Here is a 24,307-nt window from a genome sequence, read left to right as displayed (position 1 = left end):
AGGGAAAGATCAATTTCAGCAGTGTGGGCAGTTCTACACAATGAGTGTGTAGTTCAAGTATGTGTGAGACAGGCTGTGTCCTCAGTGGGACTCGGTACCCCCTGGTCTCTCATAGAAGAAGCATTCCAGGGTCCCGAGGATGTTTCTAGTGTTTAAAAATGCATGTGTTTTTCATGCAATGTGGTCTCCAGACACAGGCCTGTATCTAATCCAGTTCTGGAATAAAATACCTTGCTTGGTCAATACTTATTGACTGACTCACAGGGAACACGATCAACCATATTTAATAACAGGCACTCTTCACTGAGACTGTCAGCCCCATCACCTTGTAGCCTCATGTAAACCATAATAAAGTGGGGCTTCCATTACATCTGACAGTTTTCCTATTTAAAAAAAAAGTTTTCATGATAAAGTTTATCTTTTTGATGAGAAGATCATTACTCCCATGGGCCACAATTAATCGGCCTGTGCTCTAGAGTCTGGGAGCTACAACTACTGAGTCTACACACCACAGTTACTGAAGCCCACACGCCTAGAGCCTGAGCTCTGCAGAGAAGCCCGAGTACTGTAATGAAGAGTAGCCCCTGCTCGCCACAACTAGGAAAAACCCACATAGCAACAAAGACCCAGCATGGTCAAAAATAGTTAAATAACTAAAATTATTTTTTTAAAAAGATCATTACTGTTAATATCTGCTCAGTTTAGTTAGCTCTGAATCAATAGAGCAACATTTTGTTTCCATTTTTTAAATTTTTTTTTTAATGTGGGCCATTTTTAAAGTCTTTATTGAATGCGTTACAATATTGTTTCTGTTTTATGTTTCGGTTTTTTGGCCATGAGGCATGTGGGATCTAGGTTTCCCCCACCAGGGATCGAACCCACACCCCTGCATTGGAAAGAGAAGTCTTAACCACTGGACCACCAGGGCAGTCCCTCAACATTTCCTTTAGAAGAATGAATTTACCTACCTCCAGCTCACACCCCATCTTCTTTCTAATTTCCTTCATGTCATGGTGATACTGTTGGCGTATTTCCTCTAACTGCTTCCAGTATTCCTGGAAAGCAATCCCAATTCCGAAATGTTAAATGTTTGTGAACAACTTGACAGAATACTCTCTAGACAGCCCATGACTTTATTTTTTATTTTTGGCCATGCCTTGCAGCACGTGGGATCTTAGTTCCCCGACCAGGGATCGAACCCACACCCCCTGCATTGGAAGCATGCAGTGTTAACCACTGGACAGCCAGGGAAATCCCCAAGACAGCCTATGATTTTAGAAATGTGTGATATGTAGTAAGGGAAAAGTCGGTGCTCCCCAAAATGATAATCTGCCTTATACTTTGCCTGTGGTAAAGTGATCATATTTGGAGACAGTGTCATTGCAGAGGTGAACAGTTAAGCTAAGATGTGGTCACAACTGGGGCAGCGTGGGTCCCTAATGCATACAGCTGCTGTCCTGTTAAGATGGTCAGGGACTTCTCTAGCAGTCTAGTGGTTAACACTGTGCACTTCTAATGCGAGGACTCGGGCTTGATCCCTGGCCAGGGAACTAAGGTCCCCACGCCACGTGGTGTGGCCAAAAATAAAAAATAATAATAATAAATAATATTTTTTTAAAAAGAAGCAGACTCCTTTTAAAAAAGAAGACGAAGACAGTCACAGGAGGAGGATGCCACGTCCAGTGGCAGAGACTGAGCTGTGTCACTGCAAGTGAGGATATCTGAGCATCACAGACCAACCACCAGAAGCCAGCAAAAGGCAAAGAGGGACTCCCCTCCGGAGTTCAGAGGGAGCATGGCCCTGCTGACATCCTGACTTTGGACTTCAAGCCTCCAGAACTGTGAGACAGTAATTTCTGTTGCTTCAAACTGCCCAGCGTGTTGTAAGGCAGCCTGAGGGAACTAAAACAAATTTCAAAAAAGTTCAGGATGGACAGTTACTTGATCCATCCAAGGTAAAAAGCCCTATGAGCTCAGCCACACTGCATTCTCTGAGACGGTGAGACACACATCTCTGTCTCCCTGAGCCCTCAGCATGGGGCATCACACCGTGCATCCAGCAAGTGCTTGTGAGGCGCGCTCTCTCAGGGGCACCATAGATGCTGAAAACAATGATACCCTGCGTGGCTGTGCGCTAAGGTGCTCCAGTCGTGTGACCCTATGGACTGTAGCCCACCAGGCTCCTCTGTCCATGGGATTTTCCAAGCAAGAATATTAACACTGGAGTGGGTTGCTGTGCCCTCCTCAAAGCAACATGGTATTACAGTGCAAAAGACAATGAGAAAAATGCAGTGGTAGCCCTTGGAAGCAGACAGTTTCTAACCTGTTCCTTCATTTCATTTCTCCTGAACTGCAGCCCCCAGAATCTAGGTTCTTCACCATCGCTTCTTAGCTTTTGTCTCTGGTTGTGATTTGGCTCAGCAGAAGACGGACGAAGACCCTATTATTAGAATAAAGTAGTTTATCAAGTGTATTTGCATTCTGGAAACATCCTATGACTTGACCTGCACCTCATCCTTTAAGCAATAATTATATTATTAATTTTACTAGTTGATAAAAATTATAGTGAGTTTTTTTATAGTGAGCAGAATTTTCTTAGATTAAGCATGAAACTTTTAAAAAAGTAAATGAATAAAACCATTGGTATTGTTTATTCTAAGCAATCAATATTTTATGCTACATGATTCATTTTCTGAAGTGGTAAACTGTAATTGTAGAATCAAATATCTATAAAAGTTCAGCAACCCTTGGAGCTTGGGATTAGGTAGGGGAAGATAACTAAACCTTTGAACAGCTCGAAATAAGAGCGATACAAATAGGCTGTATATCCAACGTCACTCAGCCCCAGAATTTTGACACTATACTTACGGGTAAAGTTTAACTTTCATTTCAAATAAAATATGATAATCCCTTTTTAAAAATGTGTAGAATTCTAATAAACTAGAATCAAAGAAAAGCAGCACTGAAGGGGACCTTGAAGCCTATCTACAGCTTTTATAGAGAAAGATACTGAAGTTCAGAGAGGCTGCATGTTCTGCCTAACATCACACAGCAAGTGATGGAGCCAGGGAAGGGACTAGGCTTCTCAGACCCTAACTGAAGCCTATTCCCAATATTCTTCTTTAGCTGCTAAAAACTAGTCTTAATCTTCTATGTGGAATGAACTTTGACTTAAGGAACCATGAATATTTGTGAACAGAGAAAGCATTAGAAATTTCTGATGGTCTCTTATATTTGGTTTTTACTTACCAATTGCTTTTCCACTTTCAGCTTATATTGTTGAGCTTCACATTTCCTCTGAAGGTATTCAGCAAGCCTTACAAAATAGAAATGTTCAGCTTGAGTACAAATTTTAACTTGTTATAGGCAGCAATTTGACAAGTAGATTTTCAGCTTCATAATGAGATTCCCAAATCAACTGTGACACTCTGAGTTCAAAGTGAAAAGTGAAAGTTGCTCAGTTGTGTCCGACCTTTTCCGACCCCATGGACTATACAGCCATGGGATTCTCCAGGCCAGAATACTGGAGTGGGTAGCTGTTCCCTTCTCCAGGATCTCCCCAACCCAGGGATCGAACCCAGGTCTCCGGCATTACCAGAAAGAAGAAAACAATATGAAAAATTCAAGAATATGAATCTGTGCCCACAGTCAAATGGCAACATGAGTAAGATTAGTTACATCAAACTTGAGATGAAAAAGTGTCAAGGGAACAGTGAATTAAGTATTTTAAATGAAGAGTCTGGAGACTGTTCCTGGATGTTTTAGAAGAGTTTGGACAGACTTCAAAATAAATGGTGATATAGCCAGATATATTCAGAGGATGAAAGTTTACATTAGATTATGACATTACCATTGACCTGGAGGTGGACTGCGGCTTTCTTCCTGATCAGAACTCTCCTCAACTCTGCTATCTTTTTGAGGAACATGGTGGTAATTTGGTCCGTGTGCTCTCCTCCTCAACAAGTCAAGTTGAGCATAAAAATGATCATAATGTCCACACACTGCAGCAAGTTTGGGCCTTTCTACCATTTTTACCTAAGGGATTAAAATGAAGAGAGATTGCTTTTTTTAAATACAGGATTAAAATCTATAATAACTGACTGCTTGATAGTGACCATAGCTAAGACAAGGCATCGAAATTATCTTGTTGTTCTTCCTCTAGACTGGTTTTTCAGTAATCTTACAATCCCCAAATCCTAGAACTGAAAAATGTTTTAGAAGCCAAAGTCCTGCAGCACCATAGTTAATAATTTTTCTCAGGTGTGAATATCAGTCATGTATACTTCATGGCTGCTGCTGCTGCTGCTGCTGCTAAGTCACTTCAGTCATGTCCAACTCTGTGTGACCCCATAGGCGAAAGCCCACCAGGCTCCCCCGTCCCTGGGATTCTCCAGGCAAGAACACTGGAGTGGGTTGCCATTTTCTTCTCCAATGTGTGAAAGTGAAAAGTGAAAGTGAAGTTGCTCAGTCGTGTCCGACCCTTAGCGACCCCACGGACTGCAGCCTACCAGGCTCCTCCATCCATGGGATTTTCTAGGCAAGAGTACTGGAGTGGCTTGCCATTGCCTTGCTAGTGTAACAAAAATACTTAGCAAGTATCTATCCAACCCAAGATATGAAACGAAATTGTGTTATTATTTCCTATTTTTCATAAACTTATTTGTTGTGCATATACACAGGAAGATCCCCTGGAGGAGGAAATGGCAACCCACTCCAGTACTCTTGCCTGGAGAATCCCATGGACGAGGAGCCTGGCGGGCTACAGCCCATGGGGTTGCAAAGAGTTGGACACAACTGAGCACACACACAATATATATGTTATATTGCTGCTGCTGCTAAGTCACTTCAGTCGTGTCCGACTCTGTGTGACCCCATAGACAGAAGCCCACCAGGCTCCCCCGTCCCTGGGATTCTCCAGGCAAGAACACTGGAGTGGGTTGCCATTTCCTTCTCCAATGTGTGAAAGTGAAAAGTGAAGTCGTTCAGTCGTGTCCGACCCTTAGCGACCCTATGGACTGCAGCCTACCAGGCTCCTCCACCCATGGGATTTTCTAGGCAAGAGTACTGGAGTGGCTTGCCATTGCCTTCTCCATATGTTATATTAAATATGGAATTATAGATATTTGACCATCTTTAACTCACAAAAATGGGACATTCACGTAATCCTATTCAAATATTAAAGTAAATGTGTAAAATCTGGCTTATCAGTCTAAATACAAACTAAACGTTTATTTTAATTTTAAAGTGTCAAGTCGTTTTCTTAGTTTTACGATGTTTACCTATGTACAACCCAAAAGAAGGTACTACTAGTTAGGTGAAAAATGGCTAGAAATACAGAAAAATATTGGAAGGAAAAAACAGCTTCTTCAGGATTTTCTCTAAAATCCCAAATGGTAATAACAACATCCAAGATGGTTCCTGTGGAGACCTCCCATTTCACTGCATTAGCAGAAGTTTTCAGAGGATTGAAGGACCAGCAATATGCTCTCCTAATATCAACCACCCACAAACCTTTTAAATGTTTTTTTTTGTTTGTTTGTTTTGCCTCCTGCAGGTTTGCTACAGAGTATTCTAAATTACAACATACTTTCAAAATTCTTTAATAGAGTTAAGCCATATTCTATCAAATAAAGGGCAATAATTTAATAGTTTCAAAAACCTGTCTGTACACAAACACATTTGCTAAAATGTCTAGATAGCAAGTAAACACTTAGGAAATGTACTTCAAATGGTCCTGTAATTATACCATGAGCCTTCTTTAAGAATAGAATTCTTCACTTAAAATACCACAGCCATTTTTACATGCCAGAAGCAGTTTCACGAGCAAAAACTAAAAGATTCAACATTCTGATGAAATGGATTCAAATAACTGGCATAAAGAAACTCAGGACAAAAATCAATGATTTTATAATAAAAATTCCTCAATTATATACAACGTCAGAATCAGGAGTATGAATGCAGAAAATTTTCTGCTGCTCTTCTACTCACTTGTCCTAAATAGAAACACCTTATTTATTTAAAGAAGATAAAAGGAACTGAATAACAAAAAAAACTAATGCATACAATACCTATAAGAAAATACAGCATTGTCAAAAATATATATAACAACTAGAAGTTGTCCCATGAAGTCATGAAGTACCACTTTAATGCTAATTACAGAATTTTATTATAAGTACAAAACTAGTGAACCCCCACATCATGACCTCGTACCTCATGAACACGTGCAAGTAGTTCTGTAGAACAGACCATCTGCTAAAACAGCAGGAATGGTTTAGCATGACTTACAGACATGGGTGTCCGGGCTCCGGCTGGTGGTCTCCATTCGTTTCTATATAATACGTCCTTCCTCTTATTTGGCACTGTTATCCTTGATCTTGGTAGGCACTTTCCCTGGAATCTCACTTTCTCTATTTTAGAATCTTATTTAACCAAAAGAAAACAACTTCATTCAAAAAACTGTTTATACTTGTGAGAGTATAAGCATACGGAGCATTTCGTAACACACTAAGCTCACTTTAACTGGAAACATTTATACTCACAAAGAGAAGGGCTGACGGAAAATGACTACGCATTTTCTCTGGATGGAGAACATCATTCTTGCCTTTACATAGTTCTCTCTCTTTAGTCGCTCGGTCGTGTCCGACTCTTGCGATCCCACAGACTGTAGCCCGCCAGGCCCCTCTGTCCATGGGATTCTCCAGGCAAGAATACTGGAGTGGGTTGCCATTTCCTTCTCTATACATAGTTCCAGTAATATTTAATTATTTAATCATCTACTATTTAAGAATTTAGGAGTTAATATTAACTTTTACAGAAAGAATATGTATAACATAATGGCATGTTTAGTAGTTCAATTATTAACTAAATTAATTACAAGTAATTAAATGTAGTCCTCAGAGCTTGGGTTATCAGACCGCAGTGTTCAGGTCCCATCATTGTTTGAAATGGATGATTGAGTCTTCTAACATGTTTGTTTTAATCAGCTTCACCCACGTGTCCCTGTTTTCCCATCTGTCCTATATCAGAAATGTAGACAATACACTTTCTCTCAAGCTCTACTTATCTACTTTCCAAACATTCTCAATCCAGACCAATACATAATGATGTCAAATCAAATTAAACATAGCAGAATTCTCCATTCACTTTCCCTTTATAACTTTCCTAAATTTATAATAATTTCTCCATCACAGTGGGTAATATTTCCCTCTCACTGGTTCCTCCTAGTCCTTGAAGCTGAGATATTTGTTTATGGCTAAAAATCCTGCCATTAAACTGAATAACTTAAACTGAAGAAAGTAGGGAAAACCACTACACCATTCAGGTATGACCTAAATCAAATCCCTTATGATTTTACAGTGGAAGTGACAAATAGATTCAAGGGATTAGACCTGATAGATGGAGTGCCTGAAGAACTATGGACAGAGGTTCATGACATTGTACAGGAGGCAGTGATAAAGACCATTCCCAAGAAAAAGAAATGCAAAAAGGCAAAATGGTTGTCTGAGGAGGCCTTAAAAATAGCTGAGAAGAGAAGCAAAAGGCAAAGGAGAAAAGGAAAGATACACCCATCTGAATGCAAAGAATAGTAAAGAGAGATAAGAAAGACTTCCTCAGTAATCAATGCAAAATAGAGGAAAACAATAGAATGGGAAAGACTAGAAATTTCTTCAAGAAAATTAGAGATACCAAGGGAACTGTTCATGCAAAGATGGGCACAATAAAGGACAGAAATTGTAGGGACCTAACAGATGCAAACGGAGAAGGCAATGGCAAGCCACTCCAGTACTCTTGCCTGGAAAATCCCATGGACGGAGGAGCCTGGTGGGCTGCAGTCCGTGGGGTCGCTAAGGGTCGGACACGACTGAGTGACTTCACTTTCACTTTTCACTTTCACACATTGGAGAAGGAAATAGCAACCCACTCCAGTGTTCTTGCCTGGAGAATCCCAGGGAAGGGGGAGCCTGGTGGGCTTCCGTCTATGGGGTCACACAGAGTCGGACACGACTGAAGTGACTTAGCAGCAGCAGCAGCAGCAACAGAAGCAGAATATATTAAGAAGAGGCGGTAAGAATACACAGAACTATACAAAAAAGATCTTCACAACCCAGATAATCTCAATGGTGTGATCACTCACCTAGAGCCAGACACCCTGGAATGGGAAGTCAAGTGGGCCTCAGGAAGCATCACTACGAACAAAGCTAGTGGAGGTGATAGAATTCCATTTGAGCTCTTTCAAATCCTAAAAGATGATGCTGTCAAAGTGCTGCACTCAATATGCCAGCAAATTTGGAAAACTCAGCAGTGGCCACATGACTGGAAAAGGTCAGTTTTCATCCCAATCCCAAAGAAAGGCAATGCCAAAGAATGCTCAAACTACCGCACAATTGCATTCATCTCACACCCTAGTAAAGTAATGCTCAAAATTCTCCAAGCCAGGCTTCAACAATACGTGAACCGGAATTCCAGATATTCAAGTTGGATTTAGAAAAGGCAGAGGAACCAGAGATCAAATTGCCAACATCCATTGGATCATCAAAAGAGCAAGAGAGTTCCAGAAAAACATCTACTTCTGCTTTATTGACTATACCAAAGCCTTCGATTGTGTGAATTACAACAAACTGTGGAAAATTCTGAAAGAGATGGGAATACCAGACCATTTGACCTGCCTCTTGAAAAATCAGCATGCAGGTCAAGAAGCAACAGTTAGAACTGGACATGGAACAACAGACTGGTTCCAAATTGTAAAAGGAGTATGTCAAGCCTGTATACTGTCACCTTGCTTATTTAAATTATATGCAGAGTACATCATGAGAAACACTGGGCTAGATGAAGCATAAACTGGAATTAAGATTGCCGGGAGAAATATCAATAACCTCAGATATGCAGATGACACCACCCTTATGGCAGAAAGTGAAGAAGAACTAAAGAGCCTCTTGATGAAAGTGAAAGAGGAGAGTGAAAAGGTTGGCTTAAAGCTCAACATTCAGAAAACAAAGATCATGGCATCTGGTCCCATCACTTCATGGCAAATGATGGAGAAACAGTGGAAACAGTGTCAGACTTTATTTTCAGTTCAGTTCAGTTCAGTCGCTCAGTCGTGTCCGACTCTTTGCGACCCCATGAATCACAGCATGCCAGGCCTCCCTGCTCATCATCAACTCCCGGAGTTCACTCAAACTTATGTCCATCGAGTCGGTGATGCCATCCAGCCATCTCATTCTCTGTCGTCCCCTTCTCCTCCCGCCCTCAATCCCTCCCAGCATCAGAGTCTTTTCCAGTGAGTCAGCTCTTCGCATGAGATGGTCAAAGTATTGGAGTTTCAGCTTTCGCATCAGTCCTTCCAATGAACACCCAGGACTGATCTCCTTTAGAATGGACTGGTTGGATCTCCTTGCAGTCCAAAGGACTCTCAAGAGTCTTCTCTAGCACCACAGTTCTAAAGCATCAATTCTTTGGTGATCAGCTTTCTTCACAGTCCAACTCTCACATCCATACATGACCACGGGAAAAACCATAGCCTTGACTAGACAGACCCTTGTTGGCAAAGTAATATCTCTGCTTTTTATTATACTATCTAGGTTGGTCACAACTTTCCTTCCAAGGAATAAGCGTCTTTTAATTTCATGGCTGCAATCAGCATCCGCAGTGATTTTGGAGCCCAAAAAATAAAGTCTGACACTGCTTCCACTGTTTCCCCATCTATTTCCCATGAAGTGATGGGACCAGTTGCCATGATCTTTGTTTTCTGAATGTTGAGCTTCAAGCCAAACTTTTCACTCTCCTCTTTTACTTTCATCAAGAGGATTTTTAGTTCCTCTTCACTTTCTGCCATCAGGGTGGTGTCACCTGCATATCTGAGGTTATTGATATTTCTCTTGGCAATCTTGATTCTAGCTTGTGCTTCATCCAGCCCAGAGTTCCTCATGATGTACTCTGCATATAAGTTAAATAAGCAGGGTGACAATATATAACCTTGACGTACTCCTTTTCCTGTTTGGAACCAGTCTATTGTTCCATGTCCAGTTCTAACTGTTGCTTCCTGACCTGCATACAGGTTTTTCAAGAGGCAAGTCAGGTGGTCTGGCATTCCCATCTCTTTCAGAAATTTCCACAGTTTGTTGTGATCCACACAGTCAAAGGCTTTGGCATAATCAATGAAGCAGAAATAGATGTTTTTCTGAAACTCTCTTGCTTTCTCCATGATCCAGCGGATGTTGGCAATTTGATCTCTGGTGCCTCTGCCTTTTCTAAAACCTGCTTGAATATCTGGAAGTTCACAGTTCACATATTGCTGAAGCCTGGCTTGGAGAATTTTGAGCATGACTTTACTAGCGTGTGAGATGAGTGCAATTGTGTGGTAGTTTGAGCATTCTTTGGCATTGCCTTTCTTTGGGATTGGAATGAAGACTGACCTTTTCCAGTCATGTGGCCACTGCTGAATTTTCCAAATTTGCTGGCAGATTGAGTGCAGCACTTCCACAACATCATCTTTCAGGATTTGAAATAGCTCAACTGGAATTCCATCACCTCCACTAGCTTTGTTCGTAGTGATGCTTTCTAAGGCAGACTTGACTTCACATTCTAAGATGTCTGGCTCTAGGTCAGTGATCACGCCATCATGATTATCTTGGTCATGAAGATCTTTTTTGTACAGTTCTGTGTATTTTTGCCACCTCTTCTTAATATCTTCTGCTTCTGTTAGGTCCATACCATTTCTGTCCTTTATTGAGCCCATCTTTGCATGAAATATTCCCTTGGTATCTCTAATTTTCTTGAAAAGATCTCTTGTTTTTCCTATTCTGTTGTTTTCCTCTATTTCTTTGCATTGATCACTGAGGAAGGCTTTCTTATCTCTCCTTCCTATTCTTTGGAACTCTGCATTCAGATGCTTATATCTTTCCTTTTCTCCTTTGCTTTTTGCTTCTCTTCTTTTCACAGCTATTTGTAAGGTCTCCTCAGACAGCCATTTTGCTTTTTTGCATTTCTTTTCCATGGGGATGATCTTGGTCCCTGTCTCCTGTACAATGTCATGAACCTTCGTCCGTAGTTCATCAGGCACTCTATCTATCAGATCTAGTCCCTTAAATCTGTTTCTCACTTCCACTGTATAATCATAAGGGATTGGATTTAGGTCATATTTGAATGGTCTAGTGGTTTTCCCTACATTCTTCAATTTAAGTATGAATTTGGCAATAAGGAGTTTATGATCTGAGCCACAGACTTTATTTTCAGTTCAGTTCAGTTTAGTCGCTCAGTCGTGTCCGACTCTCCGTGACCCCATGAATCACAGCACGCCAGGCCTCCCTGTCCATCACCCACTCCCGGAGTTCACTCAAACTCGTGTCCACAGAGTCGGTGATGCCATCCAGCCATCTCATTCTCTGTCATCCCCTTCTCCTCCCACCCCCAACCTTTCCCAGCATCAGAGTCTTTTCCAGTGAGTAGACTTTATTTTAGGGGGCTCCAAAATCACTGCAAGTGGTGACTGCAACCACGAAATTAAAAGATGCTTGCTCTTTAGAAGAAAAGTTATGACCAACCTAGACAGCAGAGACATTACTTTGCCAACAAAGGTCTGTCTAGTCAAAGCTATGGCTTTTCCAGTAGTCATGTATGGATGTGAAAGTTGGACTATAAGTAAAGCTGAAAGCCAAAGAATTGATGCTTTTGAACTGAGGTGTTGGAGAAGACTCTTGAGAGTCCCTTGGACTGCAAGGAGATTCAACCAGTCCATCCTAAAGGAAATCAGTCCTGAATATTCATTGGAAGGACTGATGCTGAAGCTGAAAATCCAATACTTTGGCCACCTGATGCAAAGAACTGACTCATTTAAAAAGACCCTGATACTGGGAAAGATTGAAGGCAGGAGGAGAAGGAGACGACAGAGGATGAGATGGTTGAATGGCATCACCAACTCAATGGACGTGAGTTTGAGTAAACGCTGGGAGTTGGTGATGGATAGGGAGGCCTGGCATGCTGCAGCCCATGGACTTGCAGAGCCGGACACTACTGAGCAACTGAACTGAATGGAATTAAAAAATTCTGCTCTTCTTATTTCACCATGTTAATTGAATTAGTAATTTTTCTCTTTAATGTCTTCTCTCTTACACATACACACAAACACACATACAGTATTTCATCAGCTGATTCTTGACATTATCACTAAACAGCTCCCCTATTTCTCATTACCATAAGGTATCACCTGCTTTCTTTGGGGATCACATAGTAACAATTCTCCTATTGTTACCAATTAGGTCCAAGGTCCTAACTTCAGCTCAAACCAGTCTCTGCAAGAGAACTCTTAATCTCCAGTCCATTCTCTCTAGTTCAAAAACATAAGCTTCATCTCATGATTCCATGTCTGTCTGTGACCCTTCTCTGACTCTCTACCCCTTCCCTACACAAAAATTAAGCTTGGGTCCTACCTCTTTGAGCATTTCTTTATCAGCAAATCCTCTGCTTCATCAAGTTTTCCTGACTGATGAGAAGAGAGGAGATGAATCCTCTAGGTCATGAATGAGCCAGATGTACAGGCGTGCCCACAGGTCACCACTCAACAAGTTTTTCTCCTGTTTATAGTACTTGTGCCTGCTAAGTCGCTTCAGCCATGTCTGATTCTGTGACCCTATGAACTGTAGCCTGCCACGCTCCTCGGTCCATGGGATTCTCCAGGCAAGAATTCTGGAGCGGGTTGCCCTGCTCACCTTCAAGGGATCTCCCTGCCCTAGAGATCGAAACTTCATAGGTTAATTTGGGCAGATTTTCCAGTTGCAGCTAGTATGAGGCCTTGTAGAGGCAGACTAGAACTGTCTGGGTTTAATATAAAGATGTGTTGTAGGTCTCAGGCATTGAGATTAATAAGAAATCATGCTATTGCTATAATAAATTCATCTCATGTCTCCTGCATCGACAGACAGCTTCTTTACCACAAGCACCACCCGGGAAGCCCTGCTTATAGTGCTCATATTTTTGAAATGTCCACATTCAATAAATCTGGAGGAAATTTCCCTGCTAATGTTGTCAACCATACACTATAAATCACTCCGTGAGACGCACACAATAAATATCTTTTGATTGCACAGTTAAGTCCTTCTTACCGGAGGCCACCTTCCCAGCAGGTTGAGAAGCAGATGGTCTTGCTTTATGTAAGAGTGGGTGACTGAATTCTTCGTGAGTGACCTAAAATATAAAAGTGTATCAGGGCTCAAAAGCCAAAAATCTCTGTCAAAATCCAAACAGAATCACCTCCAAACTCACCTCGGGAGTCAAGTATTTGGCAATAAGATTCTCTAAAAAGGGCCTTTTCAAAATGGAGTTGATGGATGGCCGATCTTGGGGAGACACTTCAAAGAGCTGGGATATTAAGAACTGTAGGTCACGGGAAAACCTTGGCGATATCGGAGGAACATGAGCTTGACAAATCTTCAGAACCAGCTGCTGTAAGTTGTTACCCTCAAACTGAAAGGTCAAGTAATGGTGATACTAAATCAGAGAAAAATTCAATGCAAATATTTAAAGGAATACCAAGAGGGACTTCCCTGGTGGTCCAATGGTTAAGAACCTGTCCTGCAATGCAGGGGATGTGGGTTTACTCCCTGGCTGGGGAACTAAAATTCCACATGCCACGGAGGGACTAAACCTGCATGGGGCAACTACTGAGCCCTCCTGCCACAACTAGAGAGTCTGTGCAATTAAAGACCCTGCAAGCCACAACTTAAGACTTGACACAGTCAAATAAGTAAATAAATAAACATTAAAAATAAATAAAATTTAAAAAGAGGAGGGAGTGAACTAAAAGCCGCTCAGTCTGTGTCTGACTCTCTGCAACCCCATGGACTGTAACCCGCCCCGCTCCTCTGTCCATGGAACCCTCCAGGCAAGAATAAAGAAATGCGTAGCCTTTCCTCTCTCCAGGGGATCTTTCCAACCCAGGTCTCCCTCATTGCAGGCAGATTCTTTACCAGCTGAGCCACAAGGGAAGCCCAAGAATACCGAACTGGGTAGCCTATCCCTTCTCCAGCAGATCTTTCTGACCCAAGAATTGAACTGGGGTCTCCTGTGCTACAGGAAAATTTTCTTTTACCAATTGAGCGATAAGACAAGGTATTTAATTTTTTTTTAATTTTTTAAAAGTAAAATGACTTCGAGAAACAAAACAATGTTAAAAGCTTTCATTAAGAGTACCATGGTCCGCCCTGAATTGTTTCCATCAACATGTAGGCAGTTATTCAATGAGACATTATATTATTTAAAACAGGAGGTTTTTTAGTTTCTTTATTATCAAAATGTTTACTCGTTCCCCAAAACTAGAAGGTATAGGAAATTATAAACAGGGAAAATACATACAATTCCACCACCCAGAGATATATTTTCTTCTAGTCATTTACAAAGTTGAAATCGTATGATATGAAATTTTGTATATTGCTTTTTTTAATGACAGAGGAGCCTGGTGGGCTACAGTCCATGGGATCACAAAGAGTAGGATACGACTGAGTGACTAACACTTTTTTCATGCTCTTTTTACTATTCTCCAACTTGGATTTTGTACTTAATAATACAGCTTGGATATTGTCCCATGTTGGTATATATGGAGCTATGATTCTTGTTAATATCTTGTTCATATAATTTTTAACAATATAATAAAGCCAAACAATCTTTTTCTTTCAGAGGTTATTTTCATTTATATACTTTTCAATAATTCAAGATAATCTGATGATTAATATACTTACAGGATGTCTAAGTGTGCAGAGCTCATATAAAACACAGCCAAGAGACCAAATATCCCTGGGAAAGATAAGAGTTTATATGCCAAGAAATATCGATAATTCTCAATTTAAACTTTTATCCTTACAGTCAATTATATTTGTGTATCTTTACAGTTTTACATAGGGTGACCAGTTTCCACAAATGCTTTCAGTACATTATTAATTCTTACTCTTACTAAGACTAGAGAAAAAATTGTAGCTTGTCAGAGTCCCAACAGAGAAAAGGTACACAAGCTTTGCTACAATCTGATGGCTCCATACTTACTTTAACTTCATGTGATGAGCTCAAAGAAAATGTGTGCAAGTATGGAATTTTGAGCAGTTTGGAAGAGGGAGGAAGAACTCAAATGTGGATCACCCGATTCAACAGGTAACATTTGGTTGATTTAGAAAGGAACATTCTACTCGAGGCTATAGACAGAACCAAAGTTAGATTAAGTGATAAACAGAGTATCTGGTACTCAATGAATGTAAAATGTGCTAAAACTGGGCCTGTGCAGGTGTCCAATAAATGACCTTTGACCTCAGAGAGCCAAAAACAACCCCCCTCAGATCATGCTAAACATTTCCATTTTTGAACATGCATCCTATGAAGATGCATGAAACTCAGCTATGTCTGCACAGAACACCAGTTACCTCACCTCCAATCCCTTTCCCCATGCCTAAGACCATCCTGCATTGCAGGCGGATTCTTCACCACTGAGCCACCAGGGAAGCCTGCCTAAGACCATGCTGCTTCTTCATCCCATAAATATCTCAAATCCCTCACCTTCAGGGAGGCAGATCTGAGACTTGTTCTCCAGTTTCCTCATTTGGCTGCCTTGTGTATAAACAGTTTTTTGCTTTGCTGCAAACCTCAGTGTCTCAGCATTTGGCTTGCTGTGCATTACATGAATTAACCCAGTTTAGTAAGGATTATTGCTAGGATCTTCCAGTTATCCAAAACATATTTAAAAGTTGACTCAGATTCTCAAAAAGCAGTGCAAGGCAACAAAACAATGCTGCTGAGCCAAGGGTCTCTCCCTGCGGGCTGAGTGTGCTCTGCTCTCGAAAACCTGCCCTTCCACCCTGGCTACACTAGCTGTGTTCCTGCTCAGTTTGAAGCCAAAACCCTTCTCTAGGTCAGAGGATATTTCCCCAAAATGCCCATTCTTCTACTATGTGGAGAAATGGTCACCACTCTTCTTTAGGGCTTTGCTTTCCATTTATCTCTTTCAAAGTCAGCCAGGTATCACTTGCGTCTTCTTCTAAATAAATAAGACAATGAATTCCACAAAGGAACTTGGTCTTCCTGGAAAGCCAACTGGTTCAACTGGAAGACAGCTTTGAAAAGTGAAATGTTTTCCTTCTCCTTCCACGGAAGTAAAAACTTTCTTGGCTTTATCTTTTATCATTGTGTATATTAATATTACGGCTGCCTGTGGAGCTAGCGGTAAAGAACCCGCCTGTGAATGCGAGAGATGTAAGAGATGTGGGTTCAATCCCTGGGTCAGGAAGATCCCCTGGAGAAGGGAATGGCAACCCACTCCAGCATTCTTGCCTGGAGAATTTCATGGACAGAGAAGCCTGGCAGTCTACAGCCCATGGGGTAGCAAAGAGTCGAACATGACTGAGCGATGAACACTTTCACAAACTATATTAATATTACTCTTAAACAATAGGCTCTAGTACCACAAACATCAAAGCTTGTTGATTTTTAAAGCTGGAAGATGCCTTAACAATTACCCAGTCAACATCCCCTTTGTTGAAGATAGGGGAACTGAGACCCGCAGAGATTGACTGACTTGGTCAAGTCGCTGACCAAGTCAAGGTTAGGATTTCTGGCTCGTAAACCAGCGCCCTGTCACCGGACCTCACTGCCTTCCACCCGACCCATCTAAAACACTTTCCTGCAGTAGGCTAAACAGTGCTTAGAAAGCATGAGAATCAAATATAAAGATGGACACCACAGTGACCGCGATTTTCAGTGCTGTTCTTTCTATCACTTCTATCATCAAATGAAGAGACATATCTCTTTTCTAAATAAATTTGAAAGCTTTAGGAAACACTGATCAATCCTGGGTGTTCACTGGAAGGACTGTTGCTAAAGCTGAAACTCCAATACTTTGGCCACCTCATGTGACGAGTTGACTCACTGGAAAAGACTCTGATGCTGGGAGGGATTGGGGGCGGGAGGAGAAGGGGACGACAGAGGATGAGATGGCTGGATGGCATCGCCGACTCGATGGACATGAGTTTGAATGAACTCCAGGAGTTGGTGATGGACAGGGAGGCCTGGTGTGCTATGATTCATGGGGTCGCAAAGAGTCAGACACGACTGAGCGATTGAACTGAACTGAGCTGAAGTGGTCAGAGGTGGTCACAACGATCCTCATTTCACAGGTGAAGAAAATGAAATTACAAAGCACCATAAGAAAGAATCCATAAGATCTTACTGAGACTTTCAAAGCAAAAGCCAGCAACTCACGTTTTATTGTTGTAGGGTTTATTCTGACAGATCTCTGGGGACAGGTAGTATGGTGTTCCAACGCAAGTTCTAGCAAGTTCCATGGTACTAGCAAAGTTATATTAAACAATAAAATAGTGTATTATTGAAGAAAAGGCTTAAGACATACACATACATATAAGAAAAATGTTTAAAAAGTAACACAAAATTTGATGTATTCATATACTAAAATAAAGCAAAACATATAGTATATTAATAATGTAGTAATAAAATTAATTGATTTTAAGCTTATAATTCATTTCCCCAAAATCTACACAATAAAAAAAATTTATGGCTTAAAGACTGCACGAAAAGGTACCATTGTTATTTTGCAAACCCTCACATGTAAAAATTTCCCTCATTCCAATGACGAAAGTAATGCAATCTCATGATTTAAAATTTGGAAAACAGAAAAGTGAATAAAGAAGAAAAAAATTACCAAGAATCTTACTACCCTCAAACAACTAGTGTTAAAATTCAGATATATTTCCTTCTTGTCATTTTTCCATGCATATTTTCCACATAGCTGTGATTATAGTGTACTTGAAATTCATAATTCTCGTTTTTAAAATTTTTAAATTTTAAATTGAATACAACAAAGTTTGTTCTCATGTTATCAAAAAGTCTTCAAAATCATAAATGTCAGTGGCTATACAATATTCAGGTACACGACTGTGCCAAGTTTTATAAAATTTAACTATTTCCCAATTTTTAGGCATGTAAATTATTCCAAATTTCAAATTATTCCCTTAGAACAAATTCTCAGAAATAGAATGTTTAAAATCTTTTGGCATTTATTATCAATAAACTATCTTTTGAAACAGTTGTATCAATATACTCTCCTAAGAATTGATGCTTTTGAACTGTGGTGCTGGAGAAGACTCTTGAGAGTCCCTTGGATTGCAATGAGATCCAACCAGTCCTGGGTGTTCATTGGAAGGACTGATGCTAAAGCTGAAACTCCAATACTTTGGCCACCTCATGCGACGAGTGGACTCACTGGAAAAGACTCTGATGCTGGGAAGGATTGGGGGCGGGAGGAGAAGGGGACGACAGAGAATGAGATGGCTGGATGGCATCACCGACTCAATGGACATGAGTTTGAATGAACTCTGGGAATTGGTGACGGACAGGGAGGCCTGGCGTGCTGTGATTCATGGGGTCGCAAAGAGTCGGACACGACTGAGTGACTGAACTGAACTGAACTGAAGCACATGTTAATTTTCCTGTTTCACAAAATGCTCACTAACTTTACATACATTTCAGTCACATCTCATTTGATCAGCTTATATCACACTATACAGCATTGCCAACATCATTCTACTATGCCAAGATATGTCTCGCAAATTTTAATCTCAACGTACCATCTGAATACTTTAATATACTTATATAAACAATTATCTAAAATTATTGAGAAACCAAGCTCTTAATATCTTCTTAATTCTTGATACCTAAAAATATGTATTTTGGCTGTTATGAACAGAAAGAAAAATGATTTTTAAAAGTACTTACTTGTTCAAGACCCTTGCAATACCAAAGTCCCCAAGCTTTGCAACCATTCCATTCTTGCTAAGAAAAATGTTCTATAAGTGGAGAAAAGGCTATGCTGTTGGAGATATTTCAAGAAAATAAAAGATCTATTCTTCTTGATTTTGTCTCTGAGCCATTACCTGTGTTTTTATGTCCCTGTGTAAAACCTTCCTGTCGTGAATATGCTTCAGTCCTAGAGAAATCTGTACAAACCAACTCAGAATCTGTAGAGGGAACATAAAACAAAACTAGTGAGCAGTCTGGTGATCACTGAAATATCTTCAATGAAAGCAAGCACAAAGAGAGAAATAATATATTTGTGTGTGTGTTTACACGAATGAAGTGAATAGATATACCATCATACCATCCTATGCTCTCCTTACAGCTGAAAAAACGGAAGTGTGAAAAGGCAATCCAAACATGTTGGTATGAAAAGGAACACTGCACACGGAAAAAGATAAAGAGGGGACTTCCCTGGTGGTCCAGTGGCTAAGACTGCACTCTCAAAATGCAGGGGGCTGAATTTTTATTTCTTAGTTATGATTTTATTTTATCTTAGCTGACCATGAGCCTTTTTATTAAACTGTTCTGCCGCTGCTAAGTCGCTTCAGTCATGTCTAACTCTTTGCCACTCCATGGACTGTAGCCCTGCAGGCTCCTCTGTCCATGGGCTTCTCAAGGAAAGAATACTAGAGTGAGTCACCATGCCCTTCTCCAGGGAATCTTCCTGACCCAGGGATAGAACCGGGAAGGTAGTTTCTTCACCACTGAGCCACTGTAGACAGCTTCCCAGGTGGTGCAGTGGTAAAGAATTTGCCTGCCCATTCAGGAGATGTAAGAGACGCAGGTTTGATCCCTGGGTCTGGAAGGTCCCCTGGAATAGGAAAGTACAACTGAGCATACATATTTGCACCCATATGCCTATAGAGATTTATTTAAACAATTCTAAACTTTCAATGGTTCTTTGTCAACTAAAACAGAGAGAGGAAAACAATTGGGGGAAAAAACTATATTCCAGATACTAAGAGTCACTTGTAATTTTTTTTTTTTTTTTTGGCTGTGCTGTACAGCATGTGGAATCTGAGTGCCCAGGGCATGTATGTTAAGTCGCTTTAGTCGTGTCTGACTCTTTGCGATCCCATGGACTGTAACCTGCCAGGATCCTTTGTCCCGGGGGATTCTTCAGGCAAGAATACTGGAGTGGGTAGCCCTTCCTTTCTCCAGGGGATCTTCCTAACCCAGGGATCGAATCCGGGTCTCCCACATTGCAGACAGATTCTTTACTGTCTGAGCCACAAGGGAAGCCCTTAGTTCGCCGACCAGGGATCAAACCCTTGTCCCCTGCAGTGGAAGCGCAGTCTTAACCATTGGACCACCAGGAAAATCCATCAGTTGTAATTTTAGTTCTTTCTCAACCACGGGAAATGTAATTCAAACTTATGTAGAGAAAAGTATTTTTATTAAATGTGGCAAAATAATAGATAAGAAGAAGAAAGGGTTTCTACAACTATAGAATTTAATATATAATGTCAATGAGCATAGGGAGAATGCTTGATTAAATTTACAGAGATTAGGGATATTGATTCTTTAATTATTCATACATTCATGACATTGAACTTTAAATCAAACAGGAAATTATCGGGGCTTTTAAATGCTAAAACAGAACAAAGAAACAAAGGGTTTGAAGAAAGCTGGCGGGCCATTCTTGTGCCCTGCTTGTGGCCGAGGCCTTTCCCTTCAATCACACAGGCCGGGAGTCCAGTTCTTCTTCCCTGCAAACACCTGTCTCTTTCATGAATAAAAGTTCCAAGAGGGTATCAAAGGATGCTCAATGTACAGAAGAAAAATGTGTTTGGGCTCAGAGAAAATCAGAATTGAGGCCATTACTCTTCACCTTTTCTCTTCTCTCTCTTAATAACCAGTGAAACTAAATAGCCATTGCTAAAAAAAGCTTCTATCCTCCTCAGTAAAGTGGGAAACCTATTTTAAAACAGGGTACTCACTGGTAAAAGGAAGAAGAGTGAAGCTATAAATACAACAAAGATCATGGCATCTGGTCCCATCACTTCATGGGAAATAGATGGAAAAACAGTGGAAACAGTGTCAGACTTTATTTTTTTGGGCTCCAAAATCACTGCAGATGCTGATTGCAGCCATGAAATTAAAAGACGCTTGCTCCTTGGAAGGAAAGTTATGACCAACCTTGATAGTATATTAAAAAGCAGAGACATTACTTTGCCAACCAAGGTCCGTCTAGTCAAGGCAATGGTTTTTCCCATGGTCATGTATGGATGTGAGAGTTGGACTGTGAAGAAGGCTGACCGCCGAAGAATCAATGCTTTTGAACTGTGGTGTTGGAGAAGACTCTTGAGAGTCCCTTATACTGCAAGGAGATCCAACCAGTCCATTCTAGAGGAGATCACTCCTGGATGTTCATTGGAGGGACTGATGCTAAAGCTGAAACTGCAGTACTTTGGCCACCTCATGCGACGAGTTGACTCACTGGAAAAGACTCTGATGCTGGGAAAGGTTGGGGGCGGGAGGAGAAGGGGACGACGGAGAATGAGATGGCTGGATGGCATCACCGACTCTGTGGACATGAGTTTGAGTGTACTCCGGGAGTTGGTGATGGACAGGGAGGCCTGGCGTGCTGTGATTCATGGGGTCGCGGAGAGTCGGACACGACCGAGAGACTGAACTGAACTGAACTGAACTGAAGGAACATTCTCATTCACTTTTTTTTCAGCCGTTAAGATCTATCTTGGGGCATCCTACATGAGATTGTCCAAAAATAAGATACTGTCCTTTCTCAAGCAAAGTTCACTCTCAAACAGAGATTCAATTTAAGTTCAAATGCAAACGTTCTAGGCGAGGTTAATTTCTCATTTAAATGCTTTCTTCTCTGCAGTCACCCTCTGGTTTTTCAGTCTTCTAACTTTACTGAGGCCTTCGATGGCTAAGTTGAAGATCTCTCTTGGCAAATGTCAAACTGCACTCTAAAATATGTGGGTTATTTTCAAATATCTTTTGATATTGATTTTTAACATGATTCCACAGTGATAACAGACTCTATGATTTCAGTACCTTTAGACCATGAAATTTCTTCACCGTGTTTTATGTCCCTGGAGCTATTCCAGTGGTCTCATAGTTTATGGTCTATGGTAACTTGAATAGAATTTGTATCCTCCTATTGTGTGAAAATTGTATAAATCTTAATTATGTTGAATTGGTTCATGGTGCTTTTCAGGTCTACCATATCCTTCCACTTTTATATATATTCATTCTATAAATTTTTGAGAGTTTGATATTGAAGCTCCCACTAAAAATCTTAATGTATCTATTTAAAAAAATAATTGTATTAATAATATATAGAAGGACTATATGTAACTTTGCCCTGTATTTTCCAAGTCTCCTATAAATGTTTTATCATACTTTTCATAATTTAAAAGATAAAAAGAGAAAGAGAAATATTGACACTGTAAAAAAAAATACCAAGCCATTATTTTTATAGTTTGAATTTCTCTTCTACCAATCACGCTTCATATAAACACAGTCTATTACTTATGAAAATATAAATTTAATCCCCAATATAAATGAACAGGGAAATTGGAAGAGTTTCTACCTGATCTTCACTAAATAACACTCCCCGTTGTCTTCTGATCCTTTTCATGAGATCCCCGCCATCACAATACTCCATCACAATAAACAGTCTGTTGTTCTCTGTAAAAAAAGGCATCATTTGATGCTGGATAGGTTTCAAATATTTACTAATTACTTGCCTTTCAACTTCTAGAAGGTGGAGAATGCAATAGAAAAATGCAGAATATAATAGCTAAAAACTCTGGATGTAGAATGAAGATGGACTGGGCTCTAATCCCACTTTGCCACTTAAATTTCTTAGCTCTGTGACTCTGGGCAAGTTATTTTAATTTTTCTGGGCTTTATTATCTCATCTGTCAAATGGAGATAATAATGTAGATACTCCTCTTGGGATCACCTTATCTTTGTTCATTTCACCTTTTAAATGAGTTAACCCATGTCACATATTTAGAACAATATCTTCACATAATGAGAGTTCAATAAATGTGACCAATTATTTTCAATATGTTCCTGCAGGAGACTGGAAAAGTGCTGTAACACAACAGCTGTGAATCTTTTTCAACACCGCTAAACAAATGATTAGACCCTTAAATTTAAGTATAAACTTTTATTTGTATTGTTGAGTACTGTTGACACTCTTTGTTTAATATTTTATTTACGTGTTTGGCTGAGTCAGGTCTTAGCCGCAGCACTCAGAATTTCATTGTGGCCCATGGATGCACTAGTTGGGGTACATGGGCTCCAAAGCGCTCAACCCTGGTAGCTGTGGTGCACGGGCTTAGTTGCTCCACAGCCTGTGGGATCTTAGTTCCCCAACCAGGAATTGAACCTGCATCCTCTGCATTGCAATGTGGATTCGTAACCACTGGACCATCAGGGAAGTCCCAGTCAAATTTCTTTTAACTGACCTCTGCCTGACCTACACACTAGATTGCTGGGCACCCTCCATGACTGTTACCCTGCTCAAGGTTACCCTGGTGGCGACTGGACTCAACTATGCTCCTTCTGCCCTTACTGATTCTTACCAAGATCATAGCATGCATTCCCAAATCTATTTGAAAAGACCCTGATGCTGGGAAAGATTGAAGGCAGAAGGAGAAGGGGACGACAGAGGACGAGATGGTTGGATGGCATCACCGACTCAATGGACATGAGTTTGAGTAAACTCCGGGAGTTGGTGATGGACAGGGAGGCCTGGCGCGCTGCAGTCCATGGGGTCACAGAGTCAGACACGACTGTGCAACTGAACTGAACTGAACTGGTACTTGTTATTGTAATTTTTATATAAAGTGATGAGAGATGAATGGAAAAAGATGTGCTTGTTTCTACACATTGAATGCTGTGAAGGACCCAGTAAAAGTAAGTAGCTTAAAAAAAAAGGCATTAAGCTAAATGCTGGGTGGGACAAATGGAAAATAACTGGGAAGCTTTCAAACGAATGTGCACAGAGAGAGTATCTGTGAATTCTTACTCCACTCTAAAGAACAGAAACTGGAAATTATAAATTGCAGATGATGGGCACCTATAAAAGAAAGAATACTCAGAACTCCAGTAAGTGGATTCATAATCAAAGATAAGGCTTTGATCTTACATTAAAAGTCTGGCAAATGATCTTGTATTTACAGATTAAAATAAGTTTGTATGGTTTTCTGCTACATCAGCTTTTTTCTTTACCAAACAACTATCAGATGGGTTCTTACTAGGTTAAAGACTTCTATTAACTTGTTTGTTTCTCCCACTAGTTTGTTCCCTGAGGAGAGACTCCACACTTGGCTCTTTTGCATTCCCTGTACCTGGCACATGGAAGGAGCCGAATAAAGGAAGCTCACAAAATCAGGCTTGCTACCAATTGTTAATCTTTCTAGCATTTTGCTCTGTAGTTACTTGAGTATCCACTAAATGTCAGACTCTTCTTGCCAAATTCTAT

The 24,307-nt window shown here is 40.5% G+C and overlaps 1 protein-coding gene across 1 annotated transcript in view; it reads right to left on the bottom strand.

The window, feature by feature from the left end:
• Positions 1-24,307, bottom strand: part of NEK5 (NIMA related kinase 5) — a 59,185-nt gene that overhangs the window by 22,332 nt on the left and 12,546 nt on the right. Inside the window, exons 3-14 of the mRNA XM_055426177.2 lie at positions 22,403-22,500; positions 18,921-19,004; positions 18,763-18,833; positions 17,233-17,319; positions 14,730-14,784; positions 13,258-13,458; positions 13,098-13,179; positions 6,286-6,419; positions 3,851-4,035; positions 3,250-3,316; positions 2,324-2,440; positions 969-1,055 (exon numbers count right to left, since the gene is read on the bottom strand). Coding sequence (XP_055282152.2) covers positions 969-1,055; positions 2,324-2,440; positions 3,250-3,316; positions 3,851-4,035; positions 6,286-6,419; positions 13,098-13,179; positions 13,258-13,458; positions 14,730-14,784; positions 17,233-17,319; positions 18,763-18,833; positions 18,921-19,004; positions 22,403-22,500 — 1,268 coding nt within the window. The remainder of the gene's footprint in view (positions 1-968; positions 1,056-2,323; positions 2,441-3,249; positions 3,317-3,850; positions 4,036-6,285; positions 6,420-13,097; positions 13,180-13,257; positions 13,459-14,729; positions 14,785-17,232; positions 17,320-18,762; positions 18,834-18,920; positions 19,005-22,402; positions 22,501-24,307) is intronic.

Source organism: Moschus berezovskii, chromosome 13, assembly GCF_049115385.1.
Source record: "Moschus berezovskii isolate FMDL1 chromosome 13, NW_MosBer_1.0, whole genome shotgun sequence".
Classification (NCBI taxonomy): Eukaryota; Metazoa; Chordata; class Mammalia; order Artiodactyla; family Moschidae; genus Moschus; species Moschus berezovskii.
This window is presented reverse-complemented; position numbering and strand designations above follow the sequence as displayed.